The following is a 22,528-nucleotide window of genomic DNA, read 5'->3' as shown; positions in this document are numbered from 1 at the left end:
GGCAGTGGGAAAAAAGGATGGACGGAACAGGACGGAAGGGAAAGAGAAAGGGTAAAGTGTACACCTTATATGTATACCTATTTTTCCCAATTTTTATTTCAAAAACTTTCAAGCCCACAGAAAAATTGAAACAAAAGAACAATGAGTAACAACAGATACACACTTAGGTTCAACAAGTGTTACCAATTGGCCATATTTGCTTCATCACTCTTTCCCACTGTCCAGGAAGGGCAGTTCATGAGCCCTTCAAGCCCAGATACAATTTTTCTTGCCCCAAAAGAAAATCCCAAGCAAGTCTTATCTTCATTACTATTTTATCTGTTTTGATTTTTCCTGACTCTGTGGTTTTGCTTTTGTTTCTTATTTGCTCATGACCAATATTTCTTTTCCCCATTGCTGACAGCAATGATTGAAAGCTGGTTTCATAGTGTGACCATCTAATGATCTCTATCAGGTTCATGGGGTACCTCTGAGCCACAAACTAGAGAGAATATGATTGACTGGTCATTTTTTTTTTAATCTATTTGTTCTGCCTACTTCTGAGCTCAAATCAAGTTAAAAAAAAAAAAAAAAAACTCACACCTGGAAAGAGGAACAGCCCTTTGAGATATGAATTTGTGTCCATATTCTATGGTTAACTCTTGACCTAGGACTAAAGCTAAAACCAAAGTCACAAACTTTTATATGTCTATAACTGAAAAAAGTCTATCTTTCACTGTTCACATTTGAAACAGTTTGCTTTTTCCAGAGGGGATTTTAAATGTTAAAATTTCTTTTTTTAAAAAAAGGTTTTATTTATTTATTTGGGAGGGGAGCATAAGAGAGAGAGAGCACACGCACACAAGCAGAGGGGAGGGGTAGAGGAAGTAGACTCTTCGCTGAGTAGGGAGCTCACTGTGGGACTCAATGCCAGGACTCCAGGATCAAGACCCAAGGAAATGCAGACATTTAACCAACTAAGCCACCCAGGTGCCCAACTATTAAAATTTCAAAAAGAATTCTAATGTGACTGGTTCATAAACACTAAAGAAGAGCTCACTTGAATAGTCCTAGAATTCCCAGAAAATAAAGGAACTAAACTTCTAATACTTACAATATGCTAGCCTGAAAAAAAAAAATCCTACCCACAAAAACCACTTATTCAAAAAGCATTTTTTTAAAGATTTATTTATTTATTTATGAGAGAGAGAGAGAGAGAGAGAGAGAGGCAGAGACACAGGAGGAGGAGAAGCAGGCTCCATGCAGGGAGCCCAACACAGGACTCGATCCCAGGACTCCAGGATCGCGCCCTGGGCCAAAGGCAGGTGCTAAACCACTGAGCCACCCAGGGAATCCCCTCAAAAAGCATTTTTATGTAAGAATCTAAGTTACTGGGGACTGCCTGGGTGGCTCAGTGGTTGAGCGTCTGCCTTCAACTCAGGTCGTGATCCTGGGGTCCTGGAATCAAGTCCCGCATCAGGCTCCCTGCAGGGAGCCTGCCTCTCTCTCTGTGTCTCTCATCAATAAATAAATAAAATCTTTAAAAAAAAAAAAAAAAGAATCTAAGTTACTGGAATCAAAGTGAACTCTGGACAAATGAGATTATGTTTGAATCTGTGTTTTATTAGGAAGTATATCTTTCTCTGATTTTATCCGTGAAGTACATACATTTTCTCTTTTATGAGATTTAGGTTTCTTCCCCCATGAAAAGACTAATTAATCTGAACTTCCTAAATGTTACCTGTAGAATATCTTCTAATATCCACCCATATTTAAAGTTCCCTAATAGTCCTCTTCCTATCCTCTGCTTACCAATACTCAAAATACAAACAACTCATAGCAACAGCCGTTATTCCTGTTGTGAAATTGACCCAGATGTCACAGCAAGTTTCTGACAACCCCAATGCTGACAGTATGGACAAGTGCAGAGAAGACACTCTGTTGTTTACAAAATTTATAAATACAGTTGACCCAGGGCAGCCCCAGTGGTGAGAGCAATTTAGCGCCGCCTGCAGCTGGGGGTGTGATTCTGGAGACCCAGGATCAAGTCTCACGTCGGGCTCCCTGCATGGAGCCTGCTTCTCCCTCTGCCTGTGTCTCTGCCTCTCTCTCTCTCTCTCTCTCTCTCTCTCTCTCCCTCTGCCTGTGTCTCTGCCTCTGTGTGTGTGTGTGTGTTTGTGTCTCTGTGTTTCTATGAATAAATAAATAAAATCTTAAAAAAAAAAAAAAAATACAGTTGACCCAGGGCACCTGGGTGGCTCAGTGGTTGAGCATCTGCCTTTGGCTCAGGTCGTGATCTCAATGTCCTGGGATGGGAGTCCTACATCGGGCTCCCCACAGACAGCCTGCTTCTCTTCCTCTCTCTGTCTCTCATGAATAAATAAATAAAATCTTTTAAAAAGTAAAAATAAAAAATAAATACAGTTGACCCTGTACAACACAAGGGTTAGTGGCACAGACACCCACAACACAGTCAAAAATCCACTATAACTTTTGACTCCCTCAGAGCTTAACTACTAATAGCCTACTGTTGACCAGAAGCCTTACCCATAAAATGGGGCACCTGGGTGGCTCAGTCTGTTAAGTATCTGACTTCAGCTCAGGTCATGATCCCAGGGTCCTAGGATAGAGCCCCACATCAAGCCCTGCATCTGGCTCCCTGCTCAGTGGGGAGTATGTTTCTCCCTCTCCCTCTGCCCCTCCCCCAGCTCATGCACTTTCTGTCTCTGCCTCTGTCTCTGACAAATAAAATCTTTAAAAAAAAAAAAAAACCTTACCCATAAAATAAACAAATAACACATATTTTGTACATATATTTTACATCATACTCTTAAAGTAAGCTAGAGAAAAGAAAATGCTACTAAGAAAATCACAGAGGGGTCCCTGAGTGCTTCAGTCATTTAAGCCTCCAACTCTTAAACTTTGGCTCAGGTCATGATCTCAGGGTTGGAGATGGAGCTCCTCATCAGGGCCCTGCACAAAGCAGGAGTCTGCTGGAGATTCTGTCTCTATCTCTCCCTCTGTCCCTTCCCCCAAAATAAATAAATTTTTAAAAATCAGAGAGAAAAGATAATGCATTTACAGTACTATAAAATATCTGCTTAAGTGGACCCACACCATTTAAACCTGTGTTGTTCAAGGCTCAACTGTATTACCACTGTCCTTCAAGCTATGGAACTGTATGTCCCAATTCAAACAAAGGCAAGGCCTCAAGTTAAGCACTGCACAGCCTTTCAAAAGTAATGGTAATTTAGATTATTTTATATTAAAACAAACACAGATAGGGATGTCTGGATGGCTCAGTCAGTTGAGTGTCCAACTCTTGGTCTCAGCTCAGGTCATGATCTTGGGGTCATGGGATCAAGTCCTACATTGGGTTCCATGATCAGTGAGGAGTCTGCTTAAGATTCTCTTCCTTTCCCTCTGTCCCTCCCTCTCTCACTCTAAAATAATTAAATAAATAAAATCTATAAAAATAAAAATGAATAGCAACCACAACACAGCCAAAAATTTGCTGACTCCCCTGGAGCTTAACTATTAATAACCTACTGTTAACCAGAAGAAGCCTTACTCACGAAATGGGAGTGCCTGGGTGGCTCAGGCTTAAGTGTCTGCCTTCAGTTCAGGTCATGATGCCAAGGTCCTGGGATCAAGCTCCACATTGGGCTGCTTGCTCAGTGGAGAGTCTGCTTCTCCCTCTCCCTTTGCCCCTCCCTGAGCTCATGCTCTCTCTCACTCTTACGCTCTCAAATAAATAAAATCTTTAAAAAAAAAAAAAAAAAAGGGATAAACAAAAGAACTGAATGCAAATTCTGCATGAATTTTTTAGATATATTTTACATGAAATTTCTAGATAAAATATAAGACTTCAAAAAATACCCAGCAAGTAAAGCCTAAAGATAAAAACAATCACTTTTCTCTGCTGATAGGGGCAATGAGTAGAAAAGTTTTTATGGGCAAACTCAGAAATCTCACTAAGGAAAAAAACAGAGAGCCAAGTTACTTAAATATCTATTCCTAAAACACTCACCTGTAATCTTGCAATCTCTTCTCCAAATTTCTTCTGCTGTTTTGCCAAGATAGACTGGTGGTACTCAGCATTGGCCTGCATGATACAGTGCTTTGCAGCCAAGACAGGGAACACCTCCTGGAAATAAAAATACTGACCAGGGGAGAGTCCAACCACACAAACCACCACAGACAACATGGGATGCAGGAAGAAAAAGGAAAAGGAGACAGAAATTAGAATTACCCCATTATTGGTTTAGAGATAGGTTAGTCATTAGGTGTAAACAGAGAAGACCACATGATTTTGCAGGAATTGAATTCAATGAGTTCAATTTTGTTCTTCCACTTAAAATTAAGAGGGTTTTTTCTGAACTGTTAAGTGAAGCCAATTTAAGTCTTCAATCAAGCCATGAAGTCAACATTTTGTTTACAAAGAAGAAAGAAAGGAAGGCATGCATTAGAAAGAGAAGGAGAACAGACATTCACAGAGGAATAACAAAAGCACAGGGCTTTAGAAGCTTTCGTATGAGTCCTTACCCAGCCCTTAGAGTTAACTAAACCACCATTACTCACATATACTAATGAAAATGCTCTATAGCTGACTGTTTCATCATGTTTAAAAGACAAAAGATAGTAAATTAAGTTCCCACTTGAATTTATATCCCAAGATTTTTTAATAAAAATTCTTTCTAGCCATATAAAAATTATTTAGTATAAACACTAACATTTCAGATCACTCAAAAACACATAGCACAGACAAATGCACTAGTATCTAACATGATAAAGTGTTATTTTGCCCTAATTTGTTCTGAAAAAAGGTCCAGTCAAAATCTATTTTAAAAGATCCAAACACGTGAACCAGAGAAGCACTTATATTGGTAGATGCTCTTCCAAAATGTCAAATCCTAGCCTGCAACCTCGCTATTTTTAGGAAATACATGGCATATGAAATCCAAGAAATATACTAAGCAATCACAATCTAGACGAAAAAAAATAAGACAATCAAAAACTCAAGTACTACCTGATCTGCTTTCCTGTCTCCCAGTGAATAATTTCCTAGCTTCCTGGATCTCTATTTGCAGATATTCCAGTTTTATAACTAGAATACGAAAATACCTTATGAGCTTTATTAGTAAAAAAGCAAAAAAGACATCTAAATCTCAAACTGTACTCATGCCAGTTCTCAAGGTAAGGCTGGAGCAATTTTGTATTTAAACAGGAGATTTTCAAGGAATACCAGGAATGCTGCAGAAGTAGTTTCCAAGTCTTTGAAGGTGACATTCTTCTCTCCGTGACACGACTGAACTAATGGCCCAACAGGATGTAACGGTACACTGTGCAGCTGAACATGAGGTCTTTCAGATGAAAAAAAGGTGAGAGAAGATCCCAAGGCTCTTTTCAGGAGTAACAGTATTAACATCCAAGAGTCCTGGGCAAATTTCTACTGATCTCTTGGTGTATTTTAAATCTCCAGGAATTCCTTCACATTAATTCCTATTCTCTGACTAAACTAATTTGTGCTATTGACATATTTACATGTTTTACTTCACTACAAAATTGTCTGCAATTTTATAATTTACAAAGATTTCTGAATGACTTATATATCAATAAATTCTATAAAAGATCATCTAACAAAAGCCATATGCTATTATACACATAAAACTAATTACCTGAACATTTCTGAAAGAGTAGTTAAAACATACTACATTTCACTCACTGAATCTGTAAATTCCCTTTTTTAACCATTCTGAGTTTATTTGTTACTCTAATCATCTACTTTGTCAGTTACAAATGATCATCACTGACTAGTCTTTTCAAATGCCACTTTGGAAAAGTTTACATTAAAACAATTAATACTTCCCGTGATGTGTAGTTTAAGATGGTTGTTTTCCTTAGCTGTCCAATAGCAGCCCAATTTTCTATCCCTGTTGGCAAAACTTAATTCTAATCAAAATACTGGATGAATTTTTCTTTTCCTTTTGTCTTTATGTCTGTTTTTGTGCTTTAAGACTCATCTTTAAGAAAACAGGACAATAATTAAAAGTGTGACTAATCAACATGCTCAAGTATTCATGCTCGAACCAAATCACCAATGCATCAGAACTACGCAATGCCTTCATGTAAAAATTATTGGAGACAGAGGTTCAAAAATTTCCAGAAAGAGTTTTAGCTTGGAAAAACAAGTTTAGTAAAGAGTATAAACAAAGGCATCCCCTAAATATAAAAGAATTTTTATGCATCTTAAATTTAAAAATTATTTCTACATTCTCAAAAAGCCTCTCCTAAAATTTCAAGTTTCTTTATAAAACATAATTTTCAACACACCTTTTATACACAAAAACATCCAAGTATTTCCACATGCAAATTAACCAAGTGTTTACAAAAACAATAACTGACCTTGGGGAGAGTATCTTTGTACTGACACTGTTTAAAAGCATCACCAAAGTAATCTGCAGCCTGATTAGCCAATTTCGCTATGATGGCATCTTTCATTTTATCTGGAATAAAATATTAAATTGACCGTTATAATTTAAATAAATATAAAATAGTCTGATATATCATGATAACTTAGTGTAACACTGAGATCACAAGTTTGTACATTTGCCTTAAAAAATATCCTTATCATTGAAATCAATTCTTCTACATAAAATTTAACTAATTCATAAGCAAATCCAGGGTCAGAAAATAGATTAGTGGTTGCTACAGGCTAGGAAAAAAGGGGGAATGGTGACTTGAGTTTGGAGTTTGGAGTTTGTTCTAAACTAAACAAACAAAGTTTGTTCTTTGGTGATGATAATATTCTAAAATAAGAAATAGTGGTGATGGTTTCAAAACCTTCAATATATTAAAAAACAATGATTGTAAATTTCAAAAGGGTAAATTTTATTATATATGAATTCTATCTTACTATAAGCTGTTATTTTAAAAGAAAAAAAAAAAACTATTCCAGGGGTACCTGGTGTCTCAGTCGGTTAGGCATCTACATTCAGCTCAGGTCATGAATCCCAGAGTCCCTAGAATCGAGCCCCACATCGGGCTCCCTGCTCAGAGGGAAGTCTGTTTCTCCCTCTGCCCCTCACCCTGCTCATGCTCTCTTCTTTCTCTCTCTCTCAAATAAAATCTTTAAAAAAAAAAAAAAAAGAAAGAAAGAAAGAAACTATTCCAGTTCATATTCCTTTCACATGATGACTGCTCTCTTATTTTCAATTCCTCTGTACTTACATATTCAGACCATATCCCAATATCTCACACTAACTTACATGCCTTCTAAGAATTGTTTTTATTCCCTCATTCACAGGACCAGGGACTCTGCCCAGATGCTCCTTCTTATTAATTACAACTAGTTTAAAGGAGATCTCTTCAAAGAAACTCTTCTTGACTAATTAATCTAAAATTAGCATGACTTCCCCTACATATATCCTTACTCAGAGCCAAGCCACCAGTCATTATCACATAATCTACCTTATTTTCTTTATAGCAATTATCTCTCTTTAAGGGGTAGCCCAGGTGGCTCAGCAGTTTAGCGTAGCCTTCAGCCCAGGGCCTGATCCTGGAGACCCCAGGATCGAGTGCCATGTCAGGCTCCCTGCATGGAGCCTGCTTCTCCCTCTGCCTGTGTCTCTGCCTCTCTCTCAATCTCTCTCCTCCTCTCCGTGTCTCTCACGAATAAATAAATAAAATCTTTTAAAAAATAATATAATTAAAATAAAATAAAATAAAATAAAATAACCTTAGCCGGGATCCCTGGGTGGCTAAGCAGTTTAGCGCTTGCCTTCACGCCTGGGGTGTGGTCTTGGGGACCCAGGATCGAGTCCCACATTGGGCTCCCTGCATGGGGCCTGCTTCTCTCTCTGCCTTTGTCTCTGCCTCTCTCATGAATAAATAAAATATTTTAAAATAAATAAATAAAATAAAATCACCTTAGCTTATTTCTTGCTTATCATCTTCCTCACACTAATGTAAGCTTTCTGAAAATAAGAATCCTGCTTGTCTGCAACCTTCATCTAGAGGCTAGAGCAACAACTGGCACACAGTAGATACCCAATTAAATATGCTGAATGAATGAATTTTTGAACCATTACAAACCTACATAAATACTATACCAGAGTTTAGTGTTGTAAGACAATAACTACGTACTTCATAAAATGCTGCAAATACAGCCTACATTCATAAATGTTTATTTTGTACCACCTTAATTTCAGAAAAGGAAAGTTGAAAATTTTCAATAACCTATGTGTCAAGTTCAGAGAATAAAGCTCTACATTGAACATATTATATTCTAATCACCTTCCTTTCAAATGCAACAAAATTGAAGAAAAATTAGAATTACCTCTTGTGGCTTTTAAAAAAAAAACTTCTTGGGCCTGTGCCAACATTATAAGACTGAGGGTCCCAACAGTATCTGGAGATATGTCCACAGTCGGCTCTCGATTTAAGGCAGATAAAACTGTCTCCTTAATATGTAAAAAGGCACCACTAGCAAACTAGAGGAAAGAAAAAAGAACTTCTTTAAAATCTACAGAAACTCAGTAAGACAATTTTCTGTTACACACAAGTCATTTCAAATGTTAATTTAGTTGAACAGTTACTATTTTTAAATTCTTATATTGTTACAGATCTAAAACATCTGACCTACAGACAACAAGGGTATCTTTCTAAAGTGCTATATAGTTAACAGAAGATCTAACAAAGATTAAAAGTACATTGCAGCAAAGAATACAGTAACTTTAGAGACAAATTGATTAAACTTATTTTTAGATATACTTCCCCAAGCCTAACATGAGAACAGAGGCACGGATAAAACATTATTAAATGCATTTAGTACTTACTTCAGTCCCAAACAAACTCATCTGTCAAATAATTAAACATGCCATACTTAGGGAAAACCTCAGATAGTATAGGTACCTAGTACTCTGAAGAAGAGCATTATTATCCACTACTAATGATTCTTATTTGGCTTTCAAAGGTCCCTAGTGAAATGTTCCCCATCAGATTTCTTATTCCCAATTATATTTTGCTGAGATTAACACAAAAGTAACTGCTTTTACTAAATAAATGATTCTGGGAAAAAGTAAGACATCAGCCTGGGATTAAAAGATATTGTGGGTTATATAAAGAAGCAACACAGAGATGACTCAAGGTTAACTGTATTAAAAGTGAAAATCATGTTTTCTACAGTCATGAAATATCTTATAAAACTAGAACAACTGCAAGAGGTAATGACCTGAACTTGCTCAATCAACTAAGAAAATCACAGACTAGAACAGCAAGTCATCCAGTCTCTCTCACAAATCTTAGAAGTGAAGGCCCACAGAAGTTATTAAAGAACATAGCCAAGGACACACATCTTGATGGAAAACAGCCTAAACAAGCCTAGGGTCTAGGTCTTCTTACTAATATCACTCCTCCATTTCCATCACACTAGATGACCTGCTATGAATCACAGAAGTGACTCCCAGAATGGAATGTCCTTAGTAATTGAGAATGCCCTCTAAGATATCACATGCCAATTAACTGAGTTACAGTAATAGAAAAGTAAATAATTAAATTTACTTCATTTTAACATTTTAAATGTTTGAGGCCCTTTACAGCCTCAAAAAGAAAAGGTACATGCATCATGTTTGTCATCATGCCCATTCAAAACTGCATGGCAAGCCACAACGTGGGGCATCTTGTTTGCTTAAAATGTATTTTCTTTTCACTTTCTTAGAAGAGCATTCCTCATCTCACCCATAAACTTAAATAACAGGAAAATTCAGACTCTACCTCTAGGACAAGCAAATTCCAGGGTCAATGAAAACACTGGAAGCACCACTTGGAATTCTGTAAAATTTGGAATCAGAACACCTGAAACCCCAATGAACCACTTTATTAACTCTCTGACCTCTCAGTCTCCTTGCGTGTAAAATGTGAATGACAATATGTAACATGAATTAACAAGGTTTATCTGACAGTAATGTACATGAGCACACTTTATAAATTACAACATAAAACATGAAAATATAATCATACATATCACTTAGCAGCAACTGTTTATACTTTAAATGAAAACCAAAATAAAAGTTATATACTGCCACAAAATATGCCATATTAGTAAATAATAATACCTAAAATCTAAATTTAGCTAACTTAAGAACATTACATATCTGAATACATTTAAAAAAAAATACGACCTCTCCAAGTCTCAGAGTTAAAATTTTCTTAGTAAGAGGTCTTAACTTTCACGACAATGGTGAAATTTTAGATGTGTCTCACTCTAAGAAAAAAAAGTATTAAAGTAATGTACATTTGACTCTTGAACAATAGTGGTTTGAACTACACAGATCCACTTACATGGGGATTTTTTTCAATACAGTACAGTACTGTAAAAGTATTTTCTCTTATGTATTTCTTAATACAATTTTTTCTCTAGCTTACTTTTTTTTTTTAAGATTTTATTTATTTATTCATGAGACACACAGAGAGAGAGGCAGAGACATAGGTAGAGGGAGAAGCAGGCTCCCTGCAGGGAACTCGATGTGGGACATGATCCCAGGACCTCAGGATCACACCCTGAGCCAAAGATAGATGCTCAACCACTGAGCCACCCAGGTGCCTCTTCTCTAGCTTACTTTATTGTAAAAATAAAATATATAATACATATAATATACACAACACATGTTATTGGACTGTTTGTATTACCAGTAAGGTTTCTGGTCAACAGTAGGCTATTTAGTAGTTATGTTCTAGGGGAGTCAAAAGTTACAGTGTATTTTCGACGGTACAGGGGGTTAGCACCCCTAACTCCCACACTGTTCAAGGGTCAATTGTACAAAATTTTTAAATGAGGTCAATTATTTAAAGGGGATTTACCAAGATCTTCACCTCATTCAATCATTTGTTCTCCCAACATTTGCTAAGCCCTTATTATGTGCCAGGCACTGTGCTAGGTGCTGGGTATACAATGGTGAGGAAAAATAGAGCTAGCTATAGGTAAGTAGTTTAAGGGTTTTAAAGTATTAATCAATTCATTAAAAAGGGCATTATTTTTCAAGGAAATATCTGTGTATAAAGAAACATCTACAAACCTAAATACAAATTATTTTCAATTTAATCCAACTTAGTGTTGATCATTACATGGTTACTTTTCTGCATACCTGGTAATGCTTAGCAGCGATTTTCAATCCTTCATCATTATCCAGGTTCTGTTCTGCTGCAATCTGGCTAGCTAAGGCTGCACAATTGAACAACACACAGCTCTTTTCATATCCTAAGCTTGCAAGAGCTGTAAAAAATTAAGAAGGAAAAATTTATCAGATTATTTTTCTAAAGAAAATGAATGTTTCAGAGATTGGCTCTCACAAAAACAAGTTTCCAAATCTGTTTTCTAACCCAAAATAGTGCCCATATTTCTAATGTTGTCCTGCCAGGCACTTATTTCCACAATATTCCCATCATCTAAAATTCAAAAGGTCAATGAGTTATTCTTTTCCTCCCTTTAAGTCCACAATGCTGTTAGGTTCCAAATGAAAAGTCATTCTCTGTCAATTGTCACTTAAATTCAAATAAATTACTTGTTTTCTCATTGCCTCCCTCAAAATTCTATTCTCACCACATTCAAACCAGTTCTTCACTACTACAAACCTAACCCAATGCAAGTACCTCCAAGTCTCACTCCCTTATGCCAATACATCTCTCAGAAGGCCAGCAGATTATGTTGTTAAAATACAACTCTGATCAAGAAACTACACACTTCACATCCACTGGGACAGCTACTATCAAGAACAGTAACAACAAAAAACAATTGTGAGCAGACATGTGGAAGAAGTGGAACTGCTGTGCACTGTTGGTGGGAATGTAAAACACTGCAGCTGCTGTGGACAACAGTATGACAGTTCCTCAAAAAATTAGAAATAAAATTCCCATATAATCCAAAAATTCCAATTCTGGGTATATACCCAAGGAACTGAGAGCAGTCACAAAAAGGTACACCTGTACACCTGTAATCATAGCCAAAAGGTAGAAGAAACCGAAGTGTCCACTGATGGATGAACAGATAAAATGTGGCATCTACACATAATAGAATATTATTCAACCTTAGAAATGAAGGCAATCCTGTCACATGCTACACCATGGATAAGCCTTGATGACATTATGCTAAGTGAAATATGCTGATCACAAAAAGACAAACTTACAGGCATACCTCATTTTATTGTGCTTTACTTTATTGGGCTTTGCAGATAATTTCATTTTTCACAAATTGAAGGTTAGTGGCATCAAGAAAGTCTATCAGTGCCATTTTCCAGCAGCATTTGCTCATTTTGTAGCTCTGTGTCACATTTGTTAAGTCTCACACAATATTTCAAACTTTTTCATCATGATTATTATATTTATTATGGTGATCTGTGATCAGTGATTACAAGTCACAAAAGCTCAGAGGATGGTTAGAGTCTTTAGCAACAAAGTTTTAAATCAAGTTATATACAGCTTTTTAGACTGCACACAACAATCTGCAATATAGTATAAATAACTTTTATGTGCACTGAGAAACAGAACAGAGCTTTACATGTGAACAAAAATAGATTTCCATTCTCCTTCTTAGTACCCTAAAATTACACAATATTCCAATGAGTGGATAAACCCAGGCTTTATTTAACCAACACATTCCTGAAGGATACTTAATCCCAATACTTGCTACTGGAGATGCCTTGATGAACTACTTCCTGCTCTATTTATGCTGTTTTTTGCTTCCCACTTCTTCCAGACACTTGGTTCATCACTTAATCTATTTCACTTAATACCTCCTAATTCTGCCATCTGCACCTTATTCTCAGCCTGTCCATTTGGCATTAAAAATCCTTTTTCTTGATCTGGTCTCCCTCTCAGCATAATGCTCCATTGTCCTTAAATCTTTACTGCAAATTTTCTGAAATGACCAATCCATATTTGCTGTTTCCATTTCTTCACTTTTGTTCCACCCCTCAACCTGATGCAATCTGGCTTCTTTAACATGCACCTAGTGGAACGTCTTTCATTGCCAAATCAAATGACTTCTCCAACTTTACAAGATTTTACCTCTGCCACAATAATTCTGTCAATGATGTTCCAACCTGAATGAATATTAGTGACCTGGAGGTATTTTCAAAGATACTAATTCCACTGACGTACCTTGAAAATTCCTATCATATCTGGCATTTTGTATCTTTACATCTGTATCTTTCATATAATTCCTCAGGTAATTCTAATGTGCAGCCAGGTTCAGGAAACCATTAAACTACCTGACCTTTGAACCCCTTCTGGTACTCAATTCCATGTCTCTATTTTTCCCTGGTTCCTCTGAGATCTGAAAGCTTTTTCTCATCCTCCTTCCCAGGATGCTCATCCCCTGTTTCCCTTGAATGTTATATTCCCTAGCTCTGGCTTTTACATTTTCCCCAATCTATAGACTAAAAGAGGAGATAGATTTATTATCATTTAATGATAATTGTTCCTAAATCTAGGGTCTCTACCACTTTTGAGTTTTAAATCCAGTTTCCAAATGCCAAAAAAAATGTCTACCCAGATATAACACTGAAAAGTCTAACTCAACTTGTCTACTGGAAGGAATAAATATTCAAAGAGTCAAATCAAGTTATAAATCTGGGAGTCAACCTTCAACTACTACTCTTTTCTGAAAGATAGCAGACCCAGTTAGTTTCAAACTCTGAAATGTCACTCACACCCACTCCTTCTCTGACCCACATATAACCACCTTGTCTAAAAAAAAAAAAAAAAAAAAAAAATAACCACCTTGTCTAATCTCATTAACTCTCACCATGTACCTCACTGGTTCTGTCTGTATCCTCTAGTCTCTAGAGTTACGCTTTCTGGAGTCACATCCCACTTCATTAAATCCTTGCCTTATGACCTTAAAAAGTCACTTAATCTTTCTAAACCAGTATGTTCAACTAGTAGTAACAGTGCCTTTCTTCATTGGGCTTTTGGAGAATTCAGTAAGATAATATGTGTGACGCCCCTTCCATAGTGCCTAGGCAGAATAAGGACTCAATGAACATTAGCTATTAACATATAAGAGAAGAGTACAAATTCATAGTACATTTCCAATTCTTCATAATCTACTTTTCAATGTCTTCACCCTCCATGATCCTCTATTCAACCTATAGTTTTGAGCCTTAACAATAATTACATTAATATACATTATATATAATTTGTACTGTAGGTTATTATATTATATACTCTATAATGCATACATACTATAAATGTTACATGTAATTATGTATAAAAAACAATATTACTATTATTCACTGCAGCTAATATTTATTGTATACTCTTCTAAAGACTTCATGTGTATTCACTCATTTAATCCACACAAGGACCCAATGAGATAAATAGTAGTTCACAATACTATTTATTCCTCACTTCAAAAATGAGAAAATTAATGCACAGAGAGGTTTTTTTTTTTAAGATTTTATTTATTTATTCATGAGAGACACAGAGAAAGATGCAGACATAGGCAGAGGGAAGAAAAGCAGGCTCAATGCAAGAAGCCCAATGCAGGACTTGATCCCGGAACTCCGGATCACGCCCTAAGCCAAAGGCAGATGCCCAACCATTGAGCCACCCAGGCGTCCCGATGCACAGAGAGGCTAACCAGCCAAGCTAGTAGATCAAAAAAACCTTCACTCTTCTGACCTTTGGTTATAATATTCTACCTGTAATGTTATTTCCTAGCTGGGAAAACAAATTCATCCTTCAGAGCCTAACTCAAACATCATTTTCTTTCAACAAGCAGAATTCATGTCTTCCTCATCTATGTTCCCATAACTTTGTTCATATACACATGTATACTACACACTATATTTTAGAATGATCAGTTGTCTTCCTAGACAGACTGAATACAACTGTCTTATTCATTTTTATTTTTTTTAATATTTTATTTATTCATGAGAGAAAAAGAGGCAGAGACATAGGCAGAGAGAGAAGCAGGCTTCATGCACAGAGCCCGATGTGGGACTTGATCTCAGGACTCCAGGATCACATCCTGGGCTGAAGGCAGGCGCTTAACTGCTGAACTGCCCAGGCATCCTTGTCTTACTCATTTTTATAACTAGGACAGTGCCTGGCAAGGCATAGGCTCTCTACAAATATTTGGAAATAACATTAAAAGTTGAAATGAAAAAGAAAATAAAATATAAAAATTGTTATTATTTGCACAGAGTTGTTAGGAGAGCAACTTCAAAAATATTGAAATATTCTAAAATAACATGTTTAGACCAAGTCTCTTATTATTTTTATAAAAATAATTACATACCCAATTTTACAGATCCTCCAAAAAGTGAACCTTTATCAAAAGCATCCTTCCAGGTAAATGTCAAGCAGATCTTGATAGAAAGAGAGAAAACAGAAAATTACCTTACCTTCCTGGATCTTATTAAATATTAGGTTTTTTGAAGAAAAATACACAATGAAGAAAAGGATCAATCTTGTCAAAATATTATCCTCTCTAGCCAAGTAACTCCTTTCCCTTTTCTGGGACCATAAAATTTACTTTTTTAAAAGTAAAATACTGGCACTAAGATATCTCTAATAGCCATTCTGCCTCAGTAATTATACACACATTATTCCCTCCAGAAAACAGTATCTTATTCATCTTTACAGCATACAATGGCTTGAACAGAACAGAAACTTAAATGACGGTAAAATAAGCCAAGAGAGGCAAAGGCAACAAAGTCAGTACTACAAGTTTCCCAGAAGATAAAATTAAAAACTATTCCATGATGACAAAGTAGGAAAAGCATGACCTTTGGGAGAATAAGAGGAGATAATATTTCTTGATTTGGGTTGTACTTATACATATATATTCAAGCTATACACATGATATAGTCACTTTTGTATGTATGCTATATATAAATAAAAAGTTGATTTAATTAAAACTGCATCTCACTCACTCTGCTTCTAAAATATTCCAAACATAAAGGTTAAAGAGAACCTACTCCCTTTAAAATTATGTACTGGAATCCCACACAAAAATTTTGCAACTCAGGATTAGAGAAATTTTCTATATACACAAAGCTAGAGAGAATAAAATAATGAACCCCATATAGCCATCACCAGTTCTGACCTTTCGTCCTTCTTGGTTCACCTGCCCCACCCCTAGCCCCCAAACATGTTTTTCCTCAAATATTTTAAAGCAAGTTTCAAGATATTATATCACCTGTAAAACTTCAGTACAAGAATGTTCACTTTTCATAAACTACATATTTTATTTTTTTTAAGATTTTATTTATTTATTCATGAGAGACACAGAGAGAGGCAGAGACACAGACAGAGGGAGAAGCAGGCTCCATGCAGGGATCCTGACGTGGGACTCGATCCCAGGTCTCCAGGATCACATCCTGGGCAGAAGGCGGTACTAAACTGTTGAGCCACCCAGGATGCCCTCATAAACTACATATTTTAAAACTTAGAAATGTCACACAAACTAAAAACTTTTAACATGTCTCTAAAAAAAAAAAAAAAAAAAAAAAAAAAAACTAAGAAATCATCCATTTTCAATAGCTGGCTTTTAAGAGAAAGCATTCTTACCATGTAACATCTAATCATATCAGAACTTGCAACTTTATATGCAAACATAATTTGTGTCAAATTTTAAAACACATCAACTAAAACTAACACTTCCTCAATTATAGTTTCTTCCTTAATTCTGTAAAAACCAAAGGGAAGGACATTACAGATTGTTAGTCAATAAATCATACTGATATGATCATATTGCAGGAAAAAAAAAAACAAAAAACACAGTCCAATGCTCCAAAAAAATCCAGAAGTGACTACAGAATGACAGGAATAGAATTCCACAAGACTCTTCAAAAAGACACACAATTCGGGACACCTGGGTGGCTCAGCTGTTGAGCGTCTGCCTTCAGCCAAGGGCATGATCCCAGAGTCCGAGGATCAAGTCCCACATCAGGTTCCCTGCGTGAAGACTGCTTTTCTCTCTGCCTGTGTCTCTGCCTCTCTCTCTCTGTGTCTCTCATAAATAAATAAATAAAATCTTAAAAAAAAAAACCCACAATTCTTATCAGATGTGCTTACAAGCTTCTAGCTTATATCAAAAGGTCTCATAAAAACATAAAAATAGTAAAGTGGCACCATTTATTTTAAAGACATACCATGTATGGGAGAAAACAGGTGATTTACCATTATTATTATATAACGTTAAAACAAATTAAAATCAATAACTTACTTGATTTTCAGAGAATGGGAATTTGGGTTCAATGGAACAAATCTGATCATAATATCTAAAAAACAGAAGAGAATTTATAATTACCAGAGCTAAATATTATACATATTTATATATATACAACTGGCTTAAGAATACATGAAAATTATTCATGCTTACTCTGAGTGGTCCACACACAAATTCAGTCATCTTAAAGTTCATAAACACTTTTTAACGTGTAAAACAGAACCTAAAATGCATGCAATAAAAAAAAAACTGTGAACAAAAGACTCATACCACTAAAGAAAGATACTTACCAAGTATTATTGGCTAAAAGCAAACTAACATCTGGCGAGAACAAATATATTTCTTAAAATACTATTTCTTATTAAGGTAACTGTTTATATTAATTGGGCAAATTAATATATCTGGTAAAATGACTTTTTTCGAAGATTTACTTATTTATTCCAGAGAGAGCACACATGCAAGGGGGGAGGGAATGGCACATAGGGGAGCAGAGGCCAGAGGGAGAGGAAGAAGCAGACTCCCCACTGAGCCCAGAGCCCAAAGCAGGACCTGATCCAATGACCCTGAGATCATGACCCAAGCCAAAATCAACAGCTGAATGCCCCCACTAAGCCACCACACACCCCTAAAACAGGTTTACTAAGTTTCAATTATGCTTTGGTTATGTCCACTTCTATCTCTACCACTGTCACAACAGTTCATCAAAGCTTCCATCCTCCCTAGAAATAAACCCATGATTATATGGCCAATTAATCTTCAACAATGGAGGTTAGAATATCCAATGTAAAAAAGACAATTTCTTCAACAAATGGCATTGGGAAAACTGGATAGCAATAGGCAAAAGAATGAAACTGGACCACTTTCTTAGAGGGGGGATAGTGAGCGATGGGGGACAAAGGTGATGATGAGCACAGGGTGATGTATGGTGTTGAATCACTGTATTGTACACCTGAAACTAACACTGTATGTTAAATGGAATTAAAAACTTAAAGAAAGGGCAGCCCCGGTGATGCAGCAGTTTAGTGCCACCTGCAGCCTGGGGTGTGATCCTGGAGACCCAGGATCGAGTCCCCCGTCGGGCTCCCTGCATGGAGCCTGCTTCTCCCTCTGCCTGTGTCTCTGCCTCTCTCTCTCTCTCTCTCTATGAATAAATAAATAAAATCTTTTTAAAAATTTAAAAAAATTAAATAAAAAAAAAGAAAAAAGATAAGTGTACTCTATCCCCTTCACCTACTTCATCCATTTCTCCACCCACCTACCCTCTGGTAACCATCAGTTTGTTCCCTACAGTTAAGAGTCTGCCTTTTGGTTTGTTCTTTTGTTGTTGTTGTTCATTTATTTTGTTTCTCAAATTCCACATACAAGTGAAATCATATGGTATTTGCATTTTTCTGACTTATTTTGCTTACCATTATACCCTCTAGATCCATACATGTTGTTGCAAATGGTGAGATTTCACTCTTTTTTATGGTTGAGAAATACTCCATTGTGTGTATTGTGTGTGTACCATATCTTCATTATCCGTTCATCTATCGATGAACAGTTGGGATGCTTCCATAATTTGGCTATTGTAAATAATGTTTGAATAAATATAGCAATGCATATATTTTTTCAAATTAGTTTTTCATATTCTTTTGGGTAAATACCCAGTAGTGTAGTTAATGCATCATATGATAGGTCTATTTTTAATGTTTTTTTAAGTGAATCAGGAGAGGGGCAGAGGGAGATAGAGAAAGAGAAAGATCTTAAGTAGGCTCCATGTCAAATGTGAAACCCAACACAGTGATTTCATGACCCTGAGATCACGACCTGAGCCAAAATCAAGAGTGGGATACATACTTAACTGATTCAGTCACCCAGGCACCCTTATTTTTAATTTTTTGAGGAACCTCCATACTGTCCTTCACAGTGGCTGCACCAGTTTGCACCAAAAAGTACACAAGGGTTTCCTTTTTCTCCACATCCTCACCAACATTTGTTGTATATGTTTTTTATTTTAGCCATTCTGACAGGTGTGGGGTGGTATCTCATGATAGTTTTACTTTTTAAAGATTTATTATTTGAGGGAGAAAGCATGCATGCACACACTTGAAGAAGGGATGGACAGAGGGAAAGGGAGACAAGCAGACTTCCCACTGAGCAGGGAGCCGGTCACAGGGTTCAATTCCCAGGACCTCGATCATGACCTGAGCCTAAATCAAGAGGAGGACACTTAACCGACAGAGCCACCCAGGCAATACTCATTATAGATTTGACTTGCATTTCCTTGATGATGTGTAATGCTGAGCATCTTTTCATGTGTCTGTTGTGCATCATGTCTTTTGCCCATTTTTTAACTGAATTATTTTGGGGGTGTTAAGATTTATAAATTCTTTATACATTTTGCACACTAATCCTGCACTGGATATATCATTTACAAGTATCTTCTCCCATTCCATCGATTATCTTTGAGTTTTATAGATTGTTTCCTTTATTGTGCAAAACCTTTTTATTTTTATGTAGTCCTAATGATTAATTTTACTTTTGCTTCCCTTGTGCCTCAGAAGACACATCTAGAAAAAAATTGCTAACTGTCAGAGAAGTTAGCCTATGTTCTCTTCTAGGATTTTTATGGTTTCAGGCCCACATTTAGGTCCTTAATTCATTTTTTTTTTTTTTAAGATTTCTTTACCCAGGGCGCCTGAGTGGCTCAGTCAGTTGAGCACTTGCCTTTGGCTCAGGTCATGATCCCGGGTCCTGAAATAGAGTCCCAGATCAGACTCCCTGGCTCAGCAAAGAGTTTGCTTCTCCCTCTACCCCTCTCCCTACTGCTTGTGCTCTCTCTCATGTGCACTCACTCTCTCAAACATAAAAATACATTTAAAAAAAAAAAAAAAAAAGATTTACCAATTTGAGAGAGAGAGAATGCGGAGGGGAGGAGCAAGGATAGAGAGAAAGAATCCCAAACAGATTCTAAGCTGAATGCAGAGCCCAATGCAGGGCTCGATTTCATGACCCCAAGATCACCACCCAAGGTGAAACCAAGAGTCGGATGCTCAACCAACTGGGCCACCCAGGCATCTCCCCTTTAATCCATTTTGAACTTATTTTTGTGTATGGTTTAAGAAAGTGGTACAGTTTCCCAAACATCAATTGCTGAAGAGACTTTTTACCAACTGATATTCTCTCCCACTTTGTCGAAGATTAACTGACCATATAATTGTGGGTTCATTTCTGGGTTTTCTATTCTGTTCAATTGATCTATGTATCTATTCTGTGCCAGTACCAGACTGTTTGGATTATTACAGCTTTGTAATAGAACATGAAGTCCAGAATTATGATGCCTCTAGCATAAGATTTCATGTTTATTTGAGAGAGAGAGAGAGAGAGAGAGAGAGAAAGAGAGCGAACGAGCACACATAAACAGGGGAAAGGGCAGACAGAGAAAGAGAAGTAGACTCTCTGCTGCTAAGGGAGCAGACAGCCTTACCCGGGGCTCAATCCCAGGACTCCCAGATCACAACCTGAGCCGAAGGCAGATGTTTAACCAACTGATCTACCCAGGCACCTTAGTTTTTCTTTTTCAAGATTGCTTTGGCTATTCTGGGTCTTTTGTGGTTCCATACAAACTTTAGGTTTGTTCTAGTTCTGTGAAAAATGCTGTTGATATTTTTGATAAGAACTACAATAAACGTGTAGATTGCTTTGGGTAATATAGATTTTTTTTTTTTTTAATTCATGAGAGATACGCAGAGACACAGGCAAAGGGAGAAGTAGGCTCCATGCAGGGAACCCAATATAGGACTCGATCCTGGGACTCCAGTACCACGTCCTGAACCAAAGGCAGACACTCAATCACTGAGCCACCAGGCATCCCAGTATAGATATTTTTAACAATACTTGTTCTTCCAATCCATGAACTTCCCATTTCTTTGTGTCGTCTTCAATTTCTTTCATCAGTATTCAGAGTACAGATCTTCATCTCTTTTCTCTTTAGGTTTATTCCTAGATATCATATTATTTTTGATGCAATTGTAAATGGGATTTTTGTGTACGGGATGGAATGCCTTTTATATCTTGTTGTTGTTGACTGCTGTGGCTAGGACTTCTAATACTGTGTTGAATAAAAGTGGTCAGAGTGGCCATCCTTGTCACGTTCCTGACCATAGGGGAAAGAAAAGCTCTAAGTTCTTCCCCATTAAGAATATACTTATCGGGATGCCTGGGTGGCTCAGTGGTTGAGCCCCTGCCTTTGGCATATGGAGTGATCAAGGAGTCCGTGATCAAGTTCCATATGAGGCTCCTTACATGGAGCCGCTTCTCCCTCTGCCTATGTCTCTGCCTCTCTTTCTGTGTCTCTCATGAATGAATAAAATCTTTAAAAAAAAAAAAAAAAAAAAAAAAAAGAATATACTTATCTTGCTGAGCACTTAGTAATGTACAGAAATGCTGAATCACTATATTGTATACTTGAAACTAACACTGTATGTTAACTATACTGGATTAAAAAAAAAAAAAACCTTTGGGGGCACCTGGGTGACTCAGTTGGTTGGCCCTCTGCCTTCCCTCAGGTCATGAGGCCACGGTCTTAGAATCAAGCCCTGCTTCGGGTTCTCTGCTCAGTGGGAAGTCACTTCTCCTGCTGCCTTTGCTCCTCCCTACCCCCCCCCCACTCCCCCCCCATGCACGCTTCTCTCTCTCAAATGAATAAAATCTTAAAAAAAAAAAAACCTTCTATCCTCGTTTGAATTAGACTAAATCAAAACGTCTCCTAGCCAACCTCCCTTGTCTCTTTGAGTCCTTTCTCATTTTTTGTTTTAAGATTTTATTTATTTGAGAGAGAGAGAAAGGGCATGCACAAGTGGAGGGAAGCAGGGCAGAGGCTGAGGGAGAAGCAGACTCCCCACTGAGCTAGGAACCCGAAGCAGAACTCGATCCCAGAACCCTGGGATCATGACCTGAGCTGAAGGCAGACATTTAACTGACTGAGCCACCCACGAGCTCCTTCTCATTCTTTTCAATCTGTTCTCCACACAGCAGCCAGAATAATCATCAAACATGAAGGAGTCTTCTCTCTCATCAGGATGACCTTTGAGCTAGCAAAGGGGGATTGCGAGTAACCAAGGACAAGCCTTCTAACTGGCCTGTAATCTTTCCTCCTTCCCTTATCTTCTTCTCTTATTATGTTGAGGCAAATTTTTCAGGGGGAGGGGCAGCACATCTGAGACCAAGTTTTTGGCTGACATGGCCATGAGTTTGGTTACAAACAGAAAACACTTAATTAAGCAATTAAGTAAATACACTGAAGATAATGTAAGCTAAGTTTCTAACTATCAG

At 37.0% G+C, this 22,528-nt stretch overlaps 1 protein-coding gene across 2 annotated transcripts in view; it reads right to left on the bottom strand.

The window, feature by feature from the left end:
• Nucleotides 1–22,528, bottom strand: part of PDCD6IP (programmed cell death 6 interacting protein) — an 86,936-nt gene that overhangs the window by 51,041 nt on the left and 13,367 nt on the right. Inside the window, exons 2-7 of one of the 2 annotated variants that reach the window (XM_038570338.1) lie at nt 17,210–17,264; nt 15,278–15,347; nt 11,124–11,251; nt 8,318–8,471; nt 6,385–6,485; nt 4,010–4,141 (exon numbers count right to left, since the gene is read on the bottom strand). In XM_038570338.1, coding sequence (XP_038426266.1) covers nt 4,010–4,141; nt 6,385–6,485; nt 8,318–8,471; nt 11,124–11,251; nt 15,278–15,347; nt 17,210–17,264 — 640 coding nt within the window. The remainder of the gene's footprint in view (nt 1–4,009; nt 4,142–6,384; nt 6,486–8,317; nt 8,472–11,123; nt 11,252–15,277; nt 15,348–17,209; nt 17,265–22,528) is intronic. The other variant, XM_038570339.1, reaches the window with a different exon arrangement.

This window comes from Canis lupus, chromosome 23 (assembly GCF_011100685.1).
Source record: "Canis lupus familiaris isolate Mischka breed German Shepherd chromosome 23, alternate assembly UU_Cfam_GSD_1.0, whole genome shotgun sequence".
NCBI lineage: Eukaryota > Metazoa > Chordata > Mammalia > Carnivora > Canidae > Canis > Canis lupus.
This window is presented reverse-complemented; position numbering and strand designations above follow the sequence as displayed.